The 18,666-nt window shown below is 41.1% G+C and overlaps 3 protein-coding genes across 5 annotated transcripts in view; 2 read left to right on the forward strand and 1 right to left on the reverse strand.

Annotated features, from left to right (window-relative positions):
• creb3l1 (cAMP responsive element binding protein 3-like 1) overlaps positions 1–2,840 on the forward strand; it is a 39,529-nt gene extending 36,689 nt beyond the window's left edge. For both annotated transcript variants that reach the window (XM_080877954.1, XM_080877955.1), the window contains 3 exons: positions 271–436; positions 1,420–1,588; positions 1,677–2,840. In XM_080877954.1, coding sequence (XP_080734080.1) covers positions 271–436; positions 1,420–1,588; positions 1,677–1,713 — 372 coding nt within the window. In that variant the 3' untranslated portion in view covers positions 1,714–2,840. The remainder of the gene's footprint in view (positions 1–270; positions 437–1,419; positions 1,589–1,676) is intronic.
• A 1,583-nt stretch (positions 2,841–4,423) lies between these two features.
• On the reverse strand, positions 4,424–7,423 carry harbi1 (harbinger transposase derived 1). The gene is made up of 7 exons (XM_080877956.1): positions 7,281–7,423; positions 6,610–6,775; positions 6,323–6,525; positions 6,087–6,174; positions 5,762–5,969; positions 5,505–5,680; positions 4,424–5,063 (listed from the first exon to the last, which is right to left on the reverse strand). Exons 2-7 carry the CDS (start codon positions 6,772–6,774, stop codon positions 4,863–4,865), a joined length of 1,041 nt encoding a protein of 346 aa, XP_080734082.1. The 5' UTR covers position 6,775; positions 7,281–7,423; the 3' UTR covers positions 4,424–4,862.
• A 134-nt stretch (positions 7,424–7,557) lies between these two features.
• Positions 7,558–17,967, forward strand: atg13 (ATG13 autophagy related 13 homolog). 2 transcript variants are annotated; one of them, XM_080877952.1, is made up of 18 exons: positions 7,558–7,709; positions 8,726–8,806; positions 9,079–9,159; positions 9,265–9,384; positions 9,567–9,613; positions 10,611–10,751; positions 10,853–10,893; positions 13,203–13,299; positions 13,408–13,515; positions 13,830–13,923; positions 14,167–14,265; positions 14,618–14,701; positions 15,500–15,600; positions 15,739–15,880; positions 15,964–16,041; positions 16,166–16,273; positions 16,418–16,546; positions 16,661–17,967. In XM_080877952.1, exons 2-18 carry the CDS (start codon positions 8,738–8,740, stop codon positions 16,736–16,738), a joined length of 1,617 nt encoding a protein of 538 aa, XP_080734078.1. In that variant the 5' UTR covers positions 7,558–7,709; positions 8,726–8,737; the 3' UTR covers positions 16,739–17,967. The 2 variants fall into 2 exon arrangements, with proteins under 2 accessions (XP_080734078.1, XP_080734079.1); XM_080877953.1 differs by lacking the exon at positions 14,167–14,265 and having other exon boundaries at positions 7,559–7,709.
• Positions 17,968–18,666: the final 699 nt, after the last annotated feature.

An 18,666-nucleotide genomic window follows, 5' to 3' on the forward strand; every position in this document is an offset into this window, starting at 1 on the left:
TGATGGAGCAAGTATATCACATGCATCTCCTCTTTTCCATCAGTCTCTGTTGAATGGATCCATTTTTCCTCCTTTTTCCTTTTGCCGTCTAAGAAGTTTAAAAAAATGTTTTTTGGTTCTTTTTTCTTTTCTTAATTTGGAATATGCACTGAAATTCAGAATTCAATAAGTTTGAAGTGTCTGCATGAGCCCAATACATCACGAGCATCACAGTCTGAGCGCTCTCGTGATTATTATTAACACGAGTGTTATGTTCCCCTCGCTCCGCAGATGATGGCCCTGTGTTTTGTCTTGGTGTTGGGCTCCTTCTCTCCCTGCATTTCTCCCCTCTCCCTGGTCAGTCACACCTCCTCTTTGCCCTCCTCCCCCGCTTCTTCTCAGTCCTCCCCCTCTTCTCATTCTTCTCCATCGGCGGACCTCTACACCACCAGTCAGGGTAGGTCTAGAAATATGTTCAGTATTTAGCATCTTAGTGTTTATGGCAGATTTGTCATCATCAAAAGGTGTCTATCCTTTGCTGAAGTTTCCTTTTGTAGCTCCAGTCTAATGCATTCAATGCATTTACAGTTATTAGACAGAGCAAAGAGCGGCATCACATTTTAGAAATATAATTTTCTCCATCTTCTCATATATACTGTTACAATTTTCTTCAAAATGAAAGCCCATTTGGAAAGTGGATACAGGTTTTGATTTTCCTTCCGAGCTGTTTTGCACTTCCCTATAAATTCACTTCCTTTAACAACTCACTCCTGGGAAAGCCCTACTGAAACCAGAAGTTAGGCTGTCATCAAATTAAGTGCAACTTCCTTCTGCCAGCAACCATCCTCTGAGTGGTGAGGTTTAATAAGCTCTAACCCCCTAAAATTGACCAGATTCCTCTGCAACTGTCCAGGGAGAGAAAGGCACAGTTATATGTTCCCCATACAAATAATTAAAAGTGGAAAACACATAAGTTAATAATTAAAAACAAAACTGGAGTCACAAGAATTCTGTATCTGGACTGTTTTCAATTCAGTGTTAAGAGTTGTGGTCATATTAGATTTTCTCCTCTGCTCCCTGTTTCACCACACGTGTGTAAGCCCCTCCCACCAAACACAGAACCGAGCAGTCAACCAATAGGAATCAGCTTTTAGCAAAAAATATGAGAAAAGCTCATCCAGTTGACTTTAAACTCAGCATAGAATTTCCTTTGTTTCACAGTTGTTGGAAAGTTTATATATGATCATTTCTGATGGGTCAGGGTCTTATAGTCAGGCCCTGACCCTTACTATGAGAAAGAACTAAAAAATGTAACTGGGATGTTGTTCGAAATGGGAGATATTTTGAAATATGTACAAAAAGCTTTTGGTTTCACATAATTAAAAGCAACGATGGCTCACAAGGGATGTCCAGTGAACGGTGCATGTTTCTGTGTCGTAGTCCGCTCCCGCAGCCTGCTCTTCTACAACGAAGAGGCTCCACTGGAGGAGAGTTTAGCGACATCAGAAGGAGAGAGGCTACAGTCAGAAGGCCACTCCCACAACCAGATCAGCCGATACACAGCTGACGGCCACAGCAACCAGACAAGCGGGTCCAAGATAGAGCAGAGGTACAAACAAACTCCACTGTATGCTGCAATATTTACACGCCACTTGTCAAACATTAACCAGCCGTCTCTGCCTTTCTCCTCTCCTCAGAGAAACAAAACCAGATGGAGACTCTGAGTTTTTCTGACACAGCTCAGCCTCTCCTCATCTAACTTCTCAGCCCTGAATCCCTCCAAAGGACCCCAATGCTCCAGGTTGCTGAAATCAACATCCAGCTGGACCAAAAAACGTTTTCTGTTAGTTTGTTAGAAAATCCATTATCATCATCTCCTCTAGTGAGCTTAGATTACGGCTCCCATCCTGCACCTCTGTTACCATGCCTTTATCTACAGCGTCACTTCTCTGCTTTGACAGACTCTGTTGTACTTGAACATTCTCGATTTTAAACAGACCTTCGTGCTGGAATCTCCATTGTTATGCACAAAAAAGAATCTTGCATCATTTTAAATACTCAACGAATCTTTTTTTATATGTAGTTATTAAAAAATAGTTTATAACTCACAAAACATTAAAAACACAGTCGCCTTACTAAACTTTAAAGAACCTGCAGTCAGAGCTTATAGATTTGACTGGCTTAAACAGGCCATGAGCACAAAATAGCCACAGCTGCCAAAATGAAAGGCATATATGAGTCACTTATGCTGTGATCACGCGTAAAGACCTTTTGTGTTACTTTGTTAGACAGCCCTAAAGATGACCATCTAAAACAGTTGTTTCCCGTTTCCAGAAATATATTTAATTCCTCCCCAAAACAAATGAAGTGTAGCGTTCCTGTTCAGAGCAAAGCAACGCGGTCTTTTTGCAAGAGCAAACAGAAAGAATTATGGGAATGTGGCTGAAAGAAATGTAAAAAAAAAGGCAGTGTGCATTTAAAAACAGTGAAAACGTGACGTCCACTGTGGGATTCTAGTTTTTATCATGTAGTTCTTGTACTTTTATTCCAAGATGCTCCTGATGTGCCACATTAGGTTGGTGAACAAAGCACGAAGGGCTGCATCTGCTTAATATGTCATCAATGTGTATTTTTTCCGCAGTATGAGCCTCTGTTGTGTTTTTAGGTCATCTCTCCTCTGCTCTCTGTTTCCCCGTATACGTGAAAGCCCTTCCTGTACACACAGAGTGGAGCAGAGCAGTTGACCTAATAGAAACATTTGTAACAGGAAACACTTTTAAGCCAAGTGTGAAATAGATAACAGCATGTGTAAGCACCAACACCAACTAGGCATCAACATATGCTTTTGGAAGCCGTGCCATTCTGAAAGTGCCTTCCACTTCGCTCAGTTGAATATGACCAACTTGGCCTTACACCTAAAGTCCCACATGGAAACACAGGCCTGAAAATGTTCCTTGAACTAAACGATTTGTTTATTCTGTTGCAGAAAATGGATGAATCATCTTTTTTTAAATCTGGGTGAAACCTTTTTATTTCACATTCCTTTACACATTTGAGATCACAACAGTCGCAACTTGTTTGACAAAGATCTCTCTTACAGATCCAAAAAAAGTTTCGCTTAGCGCAATCAACACAGGGTGTGGATCTTTTATCTGGCTTTAAGAAAAAAATTATTTCCATTACGCTTCAGCTTTTTTACATCTGCATCTGACATTTGAATAATTGAATAATTTTTTCCAGCTCTGACCAAAATTCTGCTCTGTTTCTTTTGGGAGGGAGATCATATTTTCATACCGAGGGATCATAAAGAGGTTGGGGAAACATGACAAAAGTATTTTTATGAAATTATAAAATGTATATGTAATATATTTGCAGCATTAAAAAAAGAGCATATTTAATTTATGCATCAAAAAAAAGTTACTTTATCTTATTGTCTCCATTTTTTTTAAAAATAACGTTTAAAAAAAGCATAAAAATACAACTTATAATATATTCTGAGCATCAAAAAAAGAGCATATTTATTTTATGCACAAAAAAAAGGAAACAAGGAAATAGTGCTACGTTGTGTTTTGGCATTTAGGATGATGTAACGTTTTACATGCTGATTCATCAGGTGTAAAGCTTTGACATGATCTGTTTCTGTCTTTTAACTGTAATACAGTGTTTATGTTCCACTGCTGTCGCATGAAAATCTCTGAGGGTTCCTCGCAGTAATTTGACCAAAAATAATCTCCAGAATATAAGAAAACAAAATATTTGGGAAAAAAGTTTAATTTCTATATATATTTTTTTGGTAATTAAATGTAAAAAGTAAACTTTGAATAAACTACACAAAAAGTATAGCAATCCTGATATAAAAATGTGGTCATGCGACAGCAGTGTATGTTGTATTTATTCCTGTTTGTAGAAAGTTTGTATATATTGATGAAGCCATTTAAATGACTAATACATTCCAGGCAGTAAAACACCACTAGTTTTGTTAATTACATAACTTGATTGAAAACTGACCAAAAAAAAACAAACACTTTTTGACAAGGTTCAAGAAACAGTGGGAAAAAAACACCCTTAATGACCGGTATTCCTTCAAAATAAAAGCCTTATTCATTATTTAAATCCTTTAAGAACGTTCTGCCACTTCAAAATCAATTTTAAGCGCCAAAAATTTAGCTACCACAGATTTTCTGCTTTTCTTACTCACGTCGTCTGTATCTGTTTCACGTTGTGACTGTTCCGTCATGCCGCACATGCTCCAAAAAAAAGAAAAAAAGAAGAAAATCATGTGACTGCAGCCTGTCATTTTCACCCGTGAGTCTTAATGCACCGATGTACATAAAAAAAAAAAGACAACTTAATGTGCAGTTGTTGTAAATAAGGGTCTTGTTTTTGTATTGTGACATAGTCCAAGATCTTAACCTGTGGAATCTAATGGGGAAAAGAAAATTAGAGGGGTGGGATTTAAAAAAATAAATAATGGGGTGGGTGATTTTTTTTTTCAACTTGTAAAGAAACCTGGATGACGAAGCAGCTGCACAGTTTGAATAGTTGTCAAACACCAGGAGGTGCTTGATTATTCCAACCACTCCATGAAGATTTGGAATCTATTTGAATGTCCTGAGGGAATAATCAAGCATTTCCAGGGAGTTCACTTATTTGAAATGTGTATGGATATGTCGCCTTGGTTTGTTGTATAGCGTCTTGCATGTTTCTCCATACATAAATATATCTATGTTATCTTAGTATAGTCAGTAGAGTAGAATCCAGCAAAATATTAAAAAACTGCATCAGCAACAGCGTGTCGGTGAACGTTCTTGCTTTAAATGTGTTTCTTGTGATATTGAGCTTTGCACTGGTCCCAATCTTCGTCCCCTTTAACCCCCACAGCTTCAGCTGAAGTGTTTGAATATGAGCTGCCTTCGAAGATCCTCTGCCTGGCTGTCACGGTCCTCGGGTCTCTGGTTGAGGCTCTTTGGCTGCTCGAGAGGCTCTGTTCTTTCCAGAGTCCAGGCGTCTAATCCAGACTGCAAGGAGGCGTTGTGGAGAACGCAGCAGGCCAGCAGGATGGATGAACTCCTCTCTGGAGAGTACTGTAAACAGGAGAGGAGGGGTAGCGGCTACAGATGCAAAAACCAACTCATTACTGGCAATACTACGCCAGATGCATTGCTATATTTCACTCACAAATAAGGTAAAGGTCTCATTTTCGGTTATGACCGTGGCCTGTTTGACTCTGGTACTGATGGTGTATCATTCTAATACCGTGAACTCAGCAGATTGTCAGATGTTATCAGCAGATATCACCTATTTGCCGATCTATCAGTATTGGCTTTTATGACATCTGATAAATAAAAAAAATAAAGAGGACACTGGAGAAACATCCTTCAGCTTTTTAGTTTGTCCACCAGAGGGCACTCTGCTGGGCAGAACGTGAACAAATAAATACACTGTTTGGAGGTTAAAAATGTCTCATGGTTTATTTCTACTAAAATGTTTGGGCCTGATTATTGGCTGTGACACATTTTCCATACCTGTAAGTATCCTTTGGTGCCATCTAAACATCTGAATCTGGTTTGGATGGCTCTGAAGGTTCGATCCACGATCTCACGTGTAGCCGCGTGGGCCAGATTGTATCGAAACTCTGCAGGGGATTCTGGGCAGTCAACTGGCGTCATCAGCCATTTCCTCAAAGGGTAACGGCTGTCACCTGAAAATCGGAAAACTTATAACCTCTGACTCCAATGCCACAAGCTAACTTCTAATAAGGAATAAAAAGTCCAGAGCTCACCCAGCAGCCAGCCCTGCTCTGTGTCCTGCAGCTGTTTGTAAAGAGCAGATCTTTCTAGAACAACAGTGTCTTGGAGTCCACCTGCCCAGTGCGTTTCTGCGCTAAGTAACAGTCCCCGGGGATCACAAACCAGCTGACAGGCCACAGAGTGAAAGCCCTTCTTATTCACATATGAGGAGTCTTCGCTGTTTGGTGCTTTGATGGCCACCTGGAAATTAAATTAAAGTAAGAGAGATGATTAGGTTACCCCTGTAAAAACAAATGAGTGCATGAGCGTGCATGCACATAAACACACACACTAATTACACAATGTCATATAATGAACCTGAACACAGTCCAGCACCCCCAGGACTCCAGGAAATCCTGCGACCCTCTGAAACTCCCGGAAGGACTGCTCTACGGTGGATAAATCTCTGTTTGGAAAACATCATTATTATTATTCAAGTGAGATTTTCTTTTACTTCTTTTGAAGTAAAAACAAGTTTCTGGGATCACAAAGTTACAGTTTCAAATTTTTTTTGTCATTCCTGCCTGACATCAAGTGGCATAACATCATCGTACCTGTTGAACGTGATGAACTGAGGTGCTTTCTCCACCAGGGCTCTCGTCACATTGGACACACATCTCGACATTGACGCCTGGCTTATACCGATCGTATCCCCCATAGATGTCTGGAATGAACCTGATGTGTAGAAACCCAGTGCGGCCAGCACCTGGACCTCAGGACTGATGGCTCTGGAGCGCTGGGTTCGCCTGCATAGACCCTGGAACACAACAGAGTAGTGTTTGCATATTTCATAAAGACAAAGTTAAATTGATCTCTTAACATGACATGAAGGCCCACAAACCTCTCTGAGTAATTCCACCAGATACAAGATAAAGTCTCTGGGGAAGCCAAATTGCGTGATGAGGAAACTGTCTGAGACTGAGTCCAGGTCAAAGCGGTCAAGGGTCTTGTGGCCTCGACCATGCAGGAGTAGATCACAGTCCAAGATGGCTATAGGGATGGCCATGCTGAGGATAAGAAAACGTTTCCTTTTAATTGCTAATAAGTGCAACTCAATTTAAATACTTGCTATAGCCTTATTTCCTCAAACCTGGGAGGAATTTTACATACAGATTAATCTGCAGCATATATTATTCCACTAAACATTGCTACAATTATTAATGTGCTATTTTGCTGATATTATATTTTCGCTAATAAGGAAAACCACGTTCACGTTCTTTGTATACAAGAACCCATTAAATACCGAGAGTTTAATACTAGGCGGGAATGTCCTGATGTTTTAAACGTTATTATCAGCAAGCCATCATTAGCTTTAGGGATAGCTCCAGTACATGTGAGCCAAGTCAAGCCAGCGTGCTAACGTGCTACCCTAGCTTGCGTTTATTATTATTATTTTTTTTTCTTTGCTCACTTGAGATGACAACTTTGCTGTCATGTAGTAGTGGGACAGTTGCAAATCGAATTGAAAGCACTGATAAATAATTTTTGCACGATTAAGGACAATACTCTTACCTTCAGATAAAAAAATAAAGCATTTATGGACCCAAAAAACAAGTCATTGAAATAGCTAACGTTAACCTGCGGCTCTGAATTCGCAGATTCGCCACACAGACTGGCGTTTATGTTTTAGATATAAGTTCAGTGTGGTTATAATTTTTTTTCAAATCGCGTAAAAATACTTCCTGATTATTTTGTCAAAAACTTGTTTTTTTTACTCTAAATGTAGCAGTTTTGTATTTTAACGAAAACGCCGCGGTGAACACGCCGCTACACAAACACGTCGACATGGAGAAGATAAACAGAAAAGTGGCACAGCAGCTGCTGACGTTGTGTACATCTCAAATGGGCGTATAAAATGTCTGTGTGACACAGCTCTGGGTCTCGCTTGCATTAAACTGGCTTGCATTTTATTGAAGCTCCGTTGTTAAGGTCACAGCTAATGTAAGTACTGTTGTTTCGCGATCAAGTTAAAGTACGTTATTGAGCTGGGCAGCTAGTGTTAGCTGCAGGCTAACGGCAGCTGCTCCGTGGGTCAGTATCCTCATGCTTCACAGATTCGGCTTTGCGAACCTTAAACCTTTCGTAGTTGTCCAAAAAAAGACGGTACTGTAGAATTTGAATTTACCATCGGTTGTTGTGTAAAGAGTAATAAGGCTGTCAGGCTTTTTTTGTTTTCTAACATGACCTCTAACTATAATTTGGACAATTTCAACGTGGAGGCCTAACCTGCTAGCCTGCTTTTATTATTATTTTTTTGTAGTCCACTGTTGTTTGGAGGGCTAAGACCACGGTGATAGTTTTCCTTTTATTTATTACTATATTGTCCACGTTTTTCAGTTAAAACGCTAAACTGTTGCCAGTGTGGTGAAAAATGCTTATTTTGTTAAAGTAATTGAAATATTTTCTTAGGAACTGTAGTCCTGAAATGGGAAAGTGAAAACCCCCCAACACGTGGACAATGGGGAGATAATGGGGGTTGAATTCAGCTTTTCCCCAGTATTTAGGTTTTTCAGTCACTTTTACTTAAACACATGTAATTGCGCATGCACATGTATGTACATGAATAGTTTACGTTTTGTTTCTCACTCTTGTTTGGTTGAATGTATACACCATAAATCTGTTTTAAAAAGCTGTAAGAAGGTGTATTTTTGTATTTTACCCTCTTGCAGCTGTTTCTTAGATTTATAGTGCACATATTACTTATTAATTATTTTATTTGTTAATGTAATTTGCACTACTTGTGCAATTTCAGTCTTATCTTTTACTTTCTTTGTGTTTATCATTGTTTTACATGTAAAGGTTTTGCACTCCCACAGTTTAGGGCCCTCACTGTGCTTTTACACTTTTACTGTAACTATCCTCCTTATTTGTTGTGGGCTGTATTATTTTTATTGTGTTATAACACAATAATTTCCCTTGTTTCCTCAATAAGTTTCCATTGATCATCTATCTTGCAGGGTTGTAACAATATGGAGAGTGACCTGAAGCCCCAGGATCAAAAGGACTTAGACAAGTTTATTAAGTTCTTTGCACTTAAGGTGAGACACTAACATAACTTTTTCTATACATCTGTAATTGCAGGTTTCTAAATGGACATTTGAGGCTTCAGAAGTGAATAAATAAATAAACAATGGAAAGCCAGGTTTTTATTAGTGTGGCTCAAAGCACTGGAATTAAAACAATCTTTTCCAACATATGTCTCTTTCATAAAAGTGCCTGTTATATTTTGGACAGGCTTGTCAGCAATTTTCTATGGATTGTTTCTGTAAAATCAGCTCATTGTTTGAGCAGCCTGTTTCTGTATCTGTAGACTGTCCAGGTGATAGTCCAAGCCAGGCTGGGAGAGAAGATCTGCACTCGCTCGTCATCATCGCCTACTGGATCTGACTGGGTAAAACAACGTAGTCATTCTCTGTCATGATTGTTTGGCTTTCAAGTTAACTGTGGATCTTTTCATGGCATGGATTATGGATATTCAGGTTAATATTCCTTCTAGTTTAATTTGGCCATCAAAGACATCCCAGAGGTTACCCATGAAGCCAAAAAGGCACTGGCTGGCCAGCTTCCAGGCATCGGGCGCTCCATGTGTGTTGAGATCTCTCTGAAGACATCAGAGGTAAAAAAAAAAAAAAAAAAAAAAACCTGCATCCTGTTTTCTTGTTTTGTAAAAACTGGGCTTTGGGATTTATCATTGTTTTACACATTTGCAACACCAGCTAGACCACATCATTAACTAAATATGCAGCCTCTTTAATGTAACTGTGTTCGTTAGTTTTTCTTTGCTTTGTCTTCCTTCAGGGGGACTCGATGGAGTTAGAGACTTGGTGCCTGGAGATGAATGAAAAGTGAGTGAATTTTGTTTTTGCTTTAGTAAAAGTCTTCTGTAGGCCATGTGGTTCAGGGTTGCTGATTTTGCTTCTCCATGTTTGCACAGTATCAGCCAGCAGGACCACAAATCTTTTAACTATAGTATCTGAATCAGTACTGTTACTGATTTTCTCTGCCAAAACTTAGCTGTCAGACACCCGTACTAAACGTAGAGCTTTGTGAGCATCCAAGTCATGAAGAAGCTCAGAAATGCAGTAATAACCAGCAGTTTGAGTAAAATAATTTGTATATAAACAATTGGACATCACCCACTTTAATGGACAATGAGGTCCTATCCTCAAGCCTCAAGCTGAGAATTTTGACCCTCACCTTCTTGGTGTCTTGAAGCTTATTTCATTGTAGGAACTTGTAAATCAGAAGGGAGTTCTCTGTAAGTGTACTCTGGTCTATGGCTGTTTTTTTTCTCTAATGAGAACCGTAATTTAAAATAAATGAGTGTCTTGCTGTATTCAGTGAGATGTGAAGTCAGTGATTGAGCCCATAAACACATCAGTAAAGTGGGTCAGTGACGAGTGGCATTAGCTTCTCTTAAACCTCTTTAAAATCAGACTTCTTTTAAAACTAGAAGAGTCGAATGATAATTTGACCTAACTGCTGAAGTGTTTCCGTTTGAAAACTGTGTCTGAACTATTTTGTTTCTGTAGGTGGTAAAGTGAGCCTGTCGGCACCCTGTCAGGTCCACCAGCACTGTACAAAACACTGTTTTAATTTTGGTATTACTCTGTGCACCTGTGCTTTTGAAAGTACAGTCAAAATGATCAGTAATGGTCTCCATTCCCCAAGCACCACACTGCTTTATTCATACAAGATAAATTTAGAGAGGGGTATCAAAGAAAGGTAGTCGGCGAGAAGCAGACCTGGAAACACGAAAACGAGCTGCCTTGCAGAGATATTTTTAAAATCCCCTTAAGCTGCTGTATTGTAACACATCACCGTGTTTTCTGTCTGCTGCAGGTGCGATAAGGAAATCAAGGTGTCATATGCAGTCTATAACCGTCTGTCTGTCCTCTTGAAGTCTCTGCTGGCCATCACCAGAGTCACGCCTGCTTATAAACTGTCCAGAAAGCAGGGACACGACTATGTCATACTCTACAGGTGATTTGTCCTCACTTCCAGAATGCATCATCTCACTCCTTTTTATCTTTGTGCTGTTTTCAGTCCATTCTTCTAAACTGCGTGTTGCTTCTTCTGTCTAGGATCTACTTCGGGGAGGTCCAGCTGAGTGGATTAGGAGAAGGTAAGTTTAAGACCTGATTTAAGCTTCTGTGAAAAAGCTTTGTAGAGCCTACAACTGTTAAATATTCCTTATATTGAGACAATGATTGCTGTTCTTTCTCTGATAAATTCAAAACTGCGTTGACAAAGTAGCTGTAAATGCCCCGGAGGAGTTGATGGTGCTAAACAGGCCATTCACAGTAGTTGTAGACTGCAACCTGATATGTAATGACCCTTTTTTCAGACTCATGTGATGAGGCACATGATCAATAGTGGGTCAGCGATCCTTTTAAGGGACAACAACATTAGGGCTTCAATACCTGGGACTAGAGCTGGGCGATATGAGATTTTTTCATATCACGATATGTTTTTTTCATTTCAGGCGATAACGATATCTATCACGATATAAGCCAAATAACTATATTTGTAAGATTTAAATGTGCCGTTGCTCACAAGTAAAATGTGAAATAATCAGCAGCTTGTTTTGATTTAAATATTTATTTCCCATAATAAGTTCAACATGGTAGATGTACTTAAGGAACATGAGACTTTTTCAGATAAATAAAGGCAAATATTGCAAACTACACAAAAGGCAGCCGCTAAAGCGTTTAAGTTTCAAAATAGAACAAACGAAACAGACTAAATTGTCAATTCCACTTAGAAACAAAATATTAATTCTAAAAATAAATCTTAGTTTGTTTTACAGAAGAACAGACAAAATTGACTAACTTTTGTCAATATCAAATAAACTGAGAACTAAAAGGAAATTCTCAATCTCTCCTTGTTGTATAGCTGAGCTTTTCAAACAGTTTTAACAGTTACTTTAGTCTGACAAAAGCCGAATGACGAATTAGCGCTTCCAGTCAGAGACTGAGGCTACGTCCACACGTACACGGGTATTTTTGAAAACGGAGATTTTCCGTTTTCGTTTTAAAAAATAATCCCGTCCACACATAAAGGCAGAAATGAAGGAAAACGCTGCTATGAACATGCCAAAGCAGCAGGTGGCGCTAGATTCCTAACCGTGCAGAAATGTTGGCCAATCAGAAGTCTAGAAGCCTCGGTGGGAAAAAGTAAACAAAGCTGGGGCATAGAAGCAGAACCGAGTCGTATGTGTGGAGGGACAGTAACTGTGTGTATATGTAAGCATTTAAACACTGCAGAGAGTAGAATTAACAGTAACAGTATTGTAGAAATTCATTTCACCGAAACAATAACGTGGCGCACAGTGTGACGCATGCACCAGTTTATTGTATTTCCAGTCTTGCTTTCGGCACAATTTACAGTGCACGCTACTCTGTTTTTTGTCAGACTTGAAATAGCCGAAATACCTTCACACTACGGAACTTCTATGGCTCTTCCGTTCGACAATCTCTCCGGCGTTGGAACCATCATCTGTTTTCTCTTCGGTCACGCTCGGTTGATTTTTCTAGTCGGCACACTCATTTCCTCCATTACCCGCTGGCTGCTTCCCAAACAAACACACGTGCGGCTTGGCACTTGTGCTGTACGTAACAAGTCACGCGACGTGACGCTGCGGCTGTGATTGGTTCGGCTCTGCGCTACTTAATTTGGATTGGCTGACCTTTTCTTTTTTTTTTTCTTTTTTTTAAAAGAGGACAAGAGCGGCGAGGTCTATCGCGATAGCTTAATTTCTCTATCGAGTAAAAGTTATATCGCGATACATATCGTTATCGTTCTATCGCCCAGCTCTACCTAAACTTCAAGTCCAGTCGCTTTTCTTTCCAAGCTCCTTAGATTACTATGACCTGGATGACCGACAACCTGACATGTAGTTAAATTTCTAGGGAGGTGTGCGCCAGGTTATGTTGTACTTTCTGTTGTTCAGAGGTGTTTGTGGTTGTGCCATATGTCGCAGTGTTTTCCAACTGAAGCATCACCAATTTATGCTTCACTGGGAAATCTATGATGAAAACTGACGTGCACTTCCAGAGATACATAAGGAACAATAGTCACAGCGTCAACATAAGGACTCGTGGTAATTAACACGTAATGCACCCGCACAAGCATAAAAGTCTGCAACGACATCAGCCAGTCACATAGGTTGCGATGTGGGCTCTGCAATGGTGTACCACAGAAGTCTAAATCAGGACCAACTCGGCTCCATGACTGACATTTGTTAAATCAATACAGAAACACTGAACAACACACATCTCTCCATGTTTTCTGCTCCAGTTTGACACAGCAGTTTGATTTGCTTGTACTGTAAACATTTTTTCAAAAGTAAGCTTTCATCACTACTGTATTGCATTAAGTACTTTCACACTATAGGGCTGGTTTACATTTGCTTATGTTGTGCTTGTTTTTAAGGTTTCCAAACGGTGCGCGTTGGAGTTGTTGGCACCCCTATCGGTACAATCACGCTTTCGTGCGCCTACCGCACCAATCTGGCATTCATGTCTAACAGGTAACCAACAAATCAAAGCCACAACAGCTGTTCTTCAGAGAAGGTTCTTGTATATTTATTCCAATGGGAAACGCATCTTATGAGCAGTTTAACTGTCCTCCTCTTCAGGCAATTCGAAAGGTCGGCTCCCATCATGGGGATCATCGTGGATCACTTTGTGGATCCTCCCTGCAGCAGCCAGCGTCCGGCAAACATGGGCCATCCCTGCAACTACAGGTAGCTTCGCCACTCAGTCTGGTTTTGTCTCCCACAACTGCAGAGAAGTTTAAATGACCTCCAAGTGCAGAAGTTGAGTAGTCAGATTCAAGGTGATGCAATCCATCATTCTGAGGTCACACTTTATCTCCCTGTCCTTTATCTCCATGAGAGTCGAATCGGTGTATCAGAAGGAAAACATACAGTGTCTTAATCTAATATCACTCTGTGTCATTTGACCTCAGGCTTTCTGTTATCTTTCAGTAAAAGAAACAAATGTATACATGTCTGCCATCAGCTCAGAACTTCAACTACAAATATCTCTGTGTGTGCAGGGCTCCCGATGAAGAGGACGGAGGGCAGTTTGCAGGCGTTCAGGACTCACAGGAGGTCTGCGCCACCTCCTTCTCCACCTCCCCTCCCTCTCAGGTTAGCGTACGCTCCCTCACCCCTCGTCGTCATCTCTTTCTTTAACCTGTGGATTCTTCTCTCCATTTTCACTCCTGTTTTTCATTTCGCTTTCTCTTTTTCTCTCCTTGTCTTTTTTTTTCTCTTTTCCTGTTGTCTTGTTGTGCGTTCTATCTGTGTGTGTGTGTGTGTGTGTGTGTGTGTGTGTGTGTGTGTGTGTGTGTGTGTGTGTGTGTGTGTGTGCGCGCGCCTGCTTTGGCTCAGTGTGTGTGTACGCTGAGCCCGTCTCCCTCTAAACTGCCCAAGCCCCTCCCGCTGGATAGTCTGCAGCTCCCATTGGCTCCTGGACTTGTCACTCACACTGTGAGTCTATACTGACCATTGGGAGGGAGTGTGACTCTTTGTGTTTTTGTGAGACACATCCTGATTCTGCACTGAACAGATCTGTTTTCTCAGACTTAACATTTGCTTTTGGGCGTGTGTTCATCTAATCCTGTTCTTTCCATCTTCTGTTTAAATTTCCACTACTTTGTTCAGTGCACAGCTTCAGTTTGCTGCTGATCACTAGACATGTTTGATCATCCACATCACATGGCACCACCTCAGTAAATCTATCATTGTGATTGCTCAGCATGTCCCTTAAAAGTCACACAGTATATGATAAACCTGAACTCCTCCATGCTTAATCGTTCCTCCTGTGTCTCTTCCTGTTCAGCTGTACGCCTCCAGGTTATCCTACCAGCCGACAGCTTTAACAGGAGCTGCAGAGTTTTGTCACCCTGCTTCCAATCCAAACCAGGTGATAACGCCATTCACACCATCAGCAGTTAATTATGTTTTATGCCCAGAGTTTATTTTTCTCTTCACAAGAACACAATAGGAAGACAGAAACAACAGAACTCAATTAAACAAGAATCACCAGCGGCTACAATGATCTGAAGAAGTGTCAGAAAATAAAGGTTTAAGATCCGAGGCAGCCGTGGAAAGACATCAAAGCTCTCAGCTCAGTAGTTTGTGATGGAAGAGGTCAGGCATACTTTTTACACTAAACAAAAAGCTGTGTTTTATTTTAAATTTTTGAGCCAGCTGTTGAACAAGAATCTTCCAACTTCATATTTGTAGGTCATAGTAAGAGGACCTTCTTGCTGCAAGGCTATCACCGCAACATTTTAAAACTATGATTAAAGTGTTAATAAGTTCATAAAATTAGTTCCACATAAAAAGAAAACTGACACTGAAACACTGACTAGAAATAAACATGATTAGAAAGAAACGGCAGTGGACTAAGAATCAAACCCTGTGGAACTCCATTTCTGAGGTGATTGCAGGAATGCATAAAACGTCCCACTTATGATGAGGACGATGCGATCAGTGAAGCAAAGACTTCTGACTGTTATAAATAATGATGTTATGGTGGTTTATTCTCATAGTTTGATATTCTGTTTTCCAGAAAGCCTAATGAAGGACTGCAGTTATGATTTCTTCTATTTACTGATTAACATTCTTATTTCCTAATTAGCTTCTTAAATAACTAAACAATGTCCATCAAGATTCTTGTTTATGTCCTCTCATAACCCTGCCATTGCTTCTTCTCTAGGTCTTGCATGCTGGGAAGGAAGGCGGGGCTCTGTTGATGCCTCCTCATGGAGCAGATGTTCATCTGACAGTAGAGCATGCCCCCAACACACCGAGCAGCAGGTGATTGTCCGCTGGCTTTGCATTAACCAGTGAAAACTGTAACCTATTTTTATTCCCTGAACTCCAGTGTTGGTCCGTAGTTCCGTTAAATCATTTTGAAATTTAAACTTCCTGTCTTGTCCCTCTCTCTCCTCTCAGTGGCGATGATGACGGCTTGTCGCAGAGCGGAGAAAGACGCAAAGAAGAAGGGCGGAGGAGCGTTTCTCCCTCGGACCCTGTGGAGTCGCTCAATGCATTCACAAGGAAGGTCGGAGCCTTTGTTAATAAACCCAGCACACAGGTACGTCATCTTAAGCTGCTTTTTACACCGATTTTAGTTTCTCACCCACCACACTGAACCCTGCTCTGTGTGTATCTATGTAGATAACAGCAGCCAGTCTGGACCTGCCATTTGCGGCGTTTGCTCCTCGAGGCCTGGACTCAGAGGAGAATGATCCTATGGTAACTTCAGTGTTATGGTGGACAAAAATAATGCTCCCAAATGTCTTGTCTTGCACAACAAGTACAGTTGAGGTTCACTTTAAGGCTGACGCCTTTTCTGCTGTGCGTGTGCGTTTGTGTTCAGGTTCACCCTCCAGATTCTCCTCCCTGCCCGTCTCCCCTGCAGGGCAGCCTTCATTCTCAGGGCTCAGAGGGGTCAGGGCAGCAGGACGACTTCGTCATGGTTGATTTCGTATGTAGTTATTTTTTTTATTAGGGGAAAAAAAAACAGTGCACAGCTGGGTTCAAACAAAAAAAAAAAGTCCAATTTAAAGCAAAACAAGATTCCAGGTGTTTTATTATGAAGCTGAAGTGGTTTCTCTTCCCGTCTACCTAGCGTCCGGCCTTCTCTAAAGACGACTTGCTGCCGATGGATCTGGGCACCTTCTACAGAGAGTTTCAGAATCCTCCACAACTGGCCAGTCTCTCACTTCACATCAGTTCCCAATCGATGGCCGACGACCTGGTAAATACCTTCTTATTTGCAATTGTGTTGACGGCGAAGCTTTCGGCGCCTACAGAATTGACAGCACGGAAATGAATCTCAGTAGTCACGTGAGTTTGCGTTCTCCCTCCGCAGGACTCGCTGCCGGAGAAGCTGCGCGTCTATGAGAAAAACATAGACGAGTTCGACGCCTTCGTGGACATGCTTCAGTAGGCGAGGAGTGAGGGGGGCGAAGGCTGAAAGTAGAGAAGGACTTCCTGAGGAGACAAAGACAAAGAAATGGACACTGAAAAATGAATGAAAGGGAGAAGCAGACTGGAGGCTCCTCTGGTTGTTTGTCCTGTGGAAATTACTCTGACTTAATCACCGTGTTTCAATGTGAAATTTCCCTCTCCTTCCTGTCAAGCACACTTAACAGCTTGTACATCTTCACTGTAAATACTATGTTATCTCCTGTGACACTGACACACACACCCCTTTGTGGTCCGGTAGGGTTGATCCAACTCAAAGGTCTTCATTTTCTCTGTGGCGTAAATCGGCTCTCATCTTCAGTGTTTAATCAAATCAGATGATCGTGGCGTTTTCAGTCACTTCAGACAACCACCCACATCCGAGGACAGGCTACCTGCATTCTTGAGAACTGTAGCTCACCGCCGAACACTAAAATCACCTTGCTGATCATATCTGAGCTGAAGCTGACGGATCTACAAGTCGAATGAGTACGTTTCACATTATGAGTTTTCTCTTTAAAGCCAGTCTGGACAAATAAAGTTGCACATGGCCTTGTAAGAGGATTTCTGTGCTCGGCTTTACAGCGAAGGCGGCGCTCGCTTCAATGTCCCTCAGCAGGTTTTCCCAGCTGGTCTGGGGATTTAAACTGCCAACTTCAGCATTTGCAAATGTCCCCAGTGGAATGTAAAGTGAATTAACTGCTGTACAGAAAACATTTCCACGCTTCAGTTTGCTTTGCAACAACACTCAGTTGCCAGTTAAACCACGTACTCCTAGCTGAAACTAATACAACATCCCACCCCTGCGATAACACGTCGGTTTTTGTTGAAACTTAACGATCATTTTGAAGGTTGGTAATTGTGAATCAAGGGGAATAATGACCCCCCCAGTTCAATAAAATTTACCACCATCTTAAATCGCAGCCTTGAAAATGACCATGAGGTTTAACCAGCCCCAGTTTAATCAAGAAGTCAACATAACCTGCGTGGATACTGGATTTTATTGCAGGATGTTAGTTTGAGCTTTCCAGTAGCCTGGTGTTTACCGTGCGCTCTTCGACATGCTTATGTTTATTTTGATCTTTTTTTGATTAAAAGAGGGAAACATTTCCAGTTGTCTTCAGAGGGTAACATCCATGACTGTTCAGTTTGGTTGAAAGCTTTAAACTTTTCTTTTGGTGTAGATGTCCCAATAAAGCTCTGTACAAACTACATGGCAAACCTGTGACTCGTGTCTTCAGTGGCTGGGATGTTTTACCAGGATCCAGAATTACCCAATAATTCATAATTTAAAACTTTATATATTTTTAAAAATATATACATGTATAAATATAAGTGCGTAATATAATAGACACTTAAAAAAAAAATTCTTTTTAAGCGTAGCAGTTATATCTTGCCATTTTAGTGTAACAGTGTAAACACACTGCAAGAATTTGAGTTGTGACAAAGTATCCTGAATTTCCCAGAAGTACAACCTCAAGAGGAGCTTTCAAAACCTCTGAGACAAGATGGGGAGAAAATTTTAAAATTGATTTTTAGTTCTGCCATCCAGGAGGGGCTCAGAGTAGAGCAGCTGCTGCTCCACATCGAAAGGAGCCAGCTGAGGTGGTTCGGGCATCTGACAAGGATGCCCCCTGGGCGCCTCCTGGGTGAGATGTTCCAGGCATGTCCCACCGGGAGGAGGCCCCGGGGCAGACCCAGGACACGCTGGAGAGATGATATCTCTCGGCTGGCCTGGGAACGCCTTGGTATTCCCCCGGATAAGCTGGAGGAGGTGGCTGGGGAGAGGGAGGTCTGGGCCTCTTTGCTTAGGCTGCTTCCCCCGCGACCCGGCCTCGGATAAAGCGGATGAAGATGGATGGATGATTTTTTATACAGAAACTACTTTCAGCTGTGCCACATGTTTGAACA

This window comes from Rhamphochromis sp. 'chilingali', assembly GCF_963969265.1.
Source record: "Rhamphochromis sp. 'chilingali' genome assembly, chromosome: 3".
NCBI classification, from domain to species: Eukaryota; Metazoa; Chordata; class Actinopteri; order Cichliformes; family Cichlidae; genus Rhamphochromis; species Rhamphochromis sp. 'chilingali'.

Coding starts and splice junctions, on each gene's coding strand:
- atg13 (XM_080877952.1), top strand. CDS start 8,738: ATGGAGAGTGACCTGAAGCCCCAGGATCAAAAGGACTTAGACAAGTTT. Junction 15,881..15,963: donor TTAATAAACCCAGCACACAG/GTACGTCATCTT, acceptor GTATCTATGTAG/ATAACAGCAGCCAGTCTGGA. Junction 16,042..16,165: donor CAGAGGAGAATGATCCTATG/GTAACTTCAGTG, acceptor GTTTGTGTTCAG/GTTCACCCTCCAGATTCTCC.
- harbi1 (XM_080877956.1), bottom strand. CDS start 6,774: ATGGCCATCCCTATAGCCATCTTGGACTGTGATCTACTCCTGCATGGT. Junction 5,970..6,086: donor GGGTGCTGGACTGTGTTCAG/GTTCATTATATG, acceptor TTTAATTTCCAG/GTGGCCATCAAAGCACCAAA. Junction 5,681..5,761: donor AGAGCAGGGCTGGCTGCTGG/GTGAGCTCTGGA, acceptor TCCGATTTTCAG/GTGACAGCCGTTACCCTTTG.